The sequence below is a fragment of the Bactrocera dorsalis genome, chromosome 1 (genome assembly GCF_023373825.1).
Source record: "Bactrocera dorsalis isolate Fly_Bdor chromosome 1, ASM2337382v1, whole genome shotgun sequence".
NCBI lineage: Eukaryota > Metazoa > Arthropoda > Insecta > Diptera > Tephritidae > Bactrocera > Bactrocera dorsalis.
This window is the reverse complement of record NC_064303.1, coordinates 34,030,323-34,034,085: the sequence shown is the minus strand read 5'-3', so window position 1 is coordinate 34,034,085 and position 3,763 is coordinate 34,030,323. Positions and strand designations below refer to the sequence as shown.

The 3,763-nt window shown below is 42.8% G+C and overlaps 1 protein-coding gene across 1 annotated transcript; it reads left to right on the top strand.

Moving 5' to 3' along the window:
• Positions 1 to 2,606: 2,606 nt before the first annotated feature.
• Positions 2,607 to 3,245, top strand: LOC125777441 (uncharacterized). The gene has a single exon (XM_049452359.1). The coding sequence runs from the start codon at positions 2,607 to 2,609 to the stop codon at positions 3,243 to 3,245; it is 639 nt and encodes a 212-aa protein (XP_049308316.1).
• The last annotated feature ends 518 nt before the right edge of the window (positions 3,246 to 3,763 follow it).

Genomic DNA, 3,763 nt, shown 5'->3' with positions numbered 1-3,763 from the left:
TTGCATGGTAGACATAAATTGAGTCATACACTGTGTAAGATTTATAATCATAGTTTCAATACCTCCATTTGGAGGATTTTGCGGCAGTTGCATTTGCACAGTGTTGCCTTTCACCACATTTGCATAGCTTCCTTGCATATTATTATTGTTAGAAGTAAAATGATTTGAACTTTTTTCCGAGGTTGCTATTATTTCATTACTGGGTGTCTGTAACATTTGGTTACGACGAGCTTTAATGCCCTGTGACAACTTCGATTTCAAATCTTTATATACGGGGCAACCTCTGTAGTTAGCAGTGTGATTTCCCCCACAATTGCTGCATTTTTTATTTAAATCCTCTTTTTTAAGAGTACATTTAGAAGTAGGGTGTAGATCACCACACACCACACAGACACTGCGTAGAGTGCAATATGCTTTCGTGTGTCCATACTCTTGGCAGTTTGTACATTGTACTGGACCATTTTTCTTGTGTGGTTCCTCAACGGTAATTCTGCGATGGAGCAGATATTTTAAATTGTAAATCGGGTGTATTTCATTTTTCTTTAGTTGGTTACAATTTGGCATCAGTTCTATTTTGAACATTGGTTGTGGGACTTTGTTCCTGTTAAAAATATTTACTACTGATTTGATGCTAAAACCACCTTCTTCCAGTGCGTCTTTCACATCGATAGAGTCTTCCGAAGACTCAATTCCTTTTATGACAACAACTAGTCCTTTTGAGCTCTTCAGTTGGTATAAGTAGTAATTTTTGTTATTATTTGACAAGTACTTTACAATATCCATGAAACTTTTTTCAGTGTACGTTTGAATTTTTGTTTCATCAATATTTCCTTTTTTCAAGGGCACAATATGAAAATTGTTTGTGCCTATTAAATTGCTTAATTTGGAGACAAGTGCATTTGAGCTACGCTCACGCAAATAAATTGGAGGGGGTTTTGCATTAACGACTGTGGTGGTATCCTTCGCATCGTCGTCTGAACTCTTGCTTAGTAAGGCAAATCTGTTGCCATTTAAAACTTCCGTTGTATTTACATTTGGTGTGCCGACTTGAAATTTTTTAGAATTGACCGCTGACTTTGAAAAATGATCGCACGAAAATGTTCACGAGTTAATTCCATTTTTTGGCCAAGATGAATTTTTTAATTCCCTGTACATAAAACAATTCACGATTAAATGACGAAGCGTTCTGAGTGATGTTATGCTAAAAAATGTCAAACTTTCCAATGGAAATGTCAGATTGCACCTGGCAACACTTAGTGTTGCCTAGTCCAGAAATATATGTGGCAACACTATGATCTATTACTTTTAAAATGCAACCGTATGCTATCCTGATGTTGCCTTTAATCGTATCGTCGCTTTACACTTACATTCGTTTGAAAAGGCAAGGCATCAAACACTACAACTTTGAGTTTATGCTTTGTTCTGGAAAAACCCGTCAACGAGTAAGGATCACTACATTGTAAAAGCATTTAATTGTCACTACATAGTAAAAGCATTTAATTATCACTACATTGTAAAATCCTTTAATTGGTGACCCCGACGACCAGAGGTAATTCAGCGCCCAGATTAATCCGGTGTTCAGCGTACTCCAGTGCTCAACGCGATCGCGATCCTGTGCCATCTTCCTTTTTCATCACGTGCACGTACAAAGGCGTGAACAGTGCAGCTTAGATCATCGATTTTCCGGATTCCAGTGACATGATGAATGATAGCATGGCCGTTTCAGGTGGAAGCAGCGGTGTCGAGTATATTTCAACACAAAACGTTTCGCCCAGACTTCCGCTGCCCTCGGTGTCAGAGGATAACATCGAGGCATATTTTTATTCGCTAGGTTTCTGGTTTGAAGCCTCGCGAGTTTTTGACGATTCAGTGAAATTTAACATTGTGTTAGCAAGTGTGGCTCCGGCAAAACTAATTGAAATGCGCACTATTATCGACGACACGCCTCTTACAGATAAATACGGGTATATTCAGCGGAAAATTATTGATATTTTCACCGAAAGCCAGCAGCGCCGCCTCCAACGGGTTTTAAAGGAGCTACCGCTGGGCGATCGTAGACCCAGCGAGTTGTATCACGAGATGCGACGCACTGCTGGACCCGCACTCAGCGAGAGCATTCAGCACGATATGTGGGTTAGTCGTTTACCGCCGTACGCCCAGGCGGCCATTATCGCGACAAACGCTCCTATCGGTGAGAAGATAAAAATCGCGGATTCCATCTCAGAGTGCTTAGAGATGAAAGTTGGTAACCAGATTTGCGAGGTTAGCACCGAACCGTCGTTTCCAGATGAGTGGTCGAATCTTCGAGCTGAAGTCGCTGCTTTAACAAAGAAGGTCAATCAATCTAGAGTGCACACAACAGCGCTCTACATCTTCAAGTGCCTCACGCAGCAGAAGAGGCACGCTCAATGTACCGTGCTTGTGCTGGTACCATACGAAATTCGGGGCAAACGCCACAAAGTGTCGACAGCCGTGTACATTCACACAGTCGCCGCCTCAAATCGTCGAGTAGGTGGGCGAAGCTAATCCAGTATCAGGGCTCGGCAAATACCCTGATATACAAAGGAGCTATCGACTCTGCATCTACTTACGATACATCAGCGAAAATGAAATTTCTCATAGACTCAGGTGCAGATGTCTCTGTCATACCCAAGTCAACAAAATTAGCTCATGCTCACCCATCATCAACACTCCTGTTTGCCGCGAATGGCTCCACCGTATCCAGTTACGGTGAAGTCATGCTTAAACTTAATCTTAACCTGCGGAGGGAATTCCTCTGGAATTTTATTGTCGCAGACGTATCGCAAGCCATTCTTGGTGCCGATTTTCTTGGGTACTATGGCTTGATTGTCGATTTGCAAGGCCAGCGTCTTGTCGATCGCACAACATCGCTTAAATCACCGTGTATAGTAACGCAAGGCCAATTTTCGAAAATCTCAACAATCAACGCTTCGCAAAAATTCTCAGGTATTCTGAAGGAATTTTTAGAACTCACGTGTCCACCAGCGCCAGGCAGTCGAACAGACGCTTCCATAGTTCATCAAATCACTACCATCGGTCAACCTGTTTCTGCCAGGCCACGACGTCTATCACCGGAGAAGCTCGCCGCTGCACGCGCCGAGTTCGAATTACTAATCAACCTCGGCATTTGTCGCCCTTCAAAAAGCAGCTGGGCGAGCCCGCTCCACCTCGTTCGGAAAGCTGACGGACCGCTACCATTCTGCAAGATTTCTCAACGGTTTTAGCAGGTAAGACAATCTTTTCTAAAATTGATCTGCAAAAAGCCTTCCACCAGGTGCCAATACACCCTGATGACATCTGTAAAACAGCAATTACGACACCCTTTGGGTTATTTGAATTTACCCATATGACCTTCGGTTTGCGGAACGCCGCACAAACCTTCCAGCGACTAATCAATGAGGTGTTTAGAGGATTGTACTTCGCATTTACGTATTTAGACGACGTTTGTATCGCATCCAAATCAACTGAAGAGCACCAGGAACATCTCCGAATGGCGTTTCGTCGATTACAAAATTACAAATCAAAGATTAATGTTTCAAAATCACAGTTTGGCGTTACGGAATTGGGTATCCTTGGTCATTCGATCACCAAGGATGGTATAAGCCCGCTCCGCAGCCGCGTCGAAGCGATAACACACTTTAAGCTACCTACTGTAGCAAAGGAGCTTAAACGCTTTCTCGCCACACTTAACTTCTACCGCAGATTTTTGCCCAATGCGTTACAGCATCAAAGCTCTATTTTT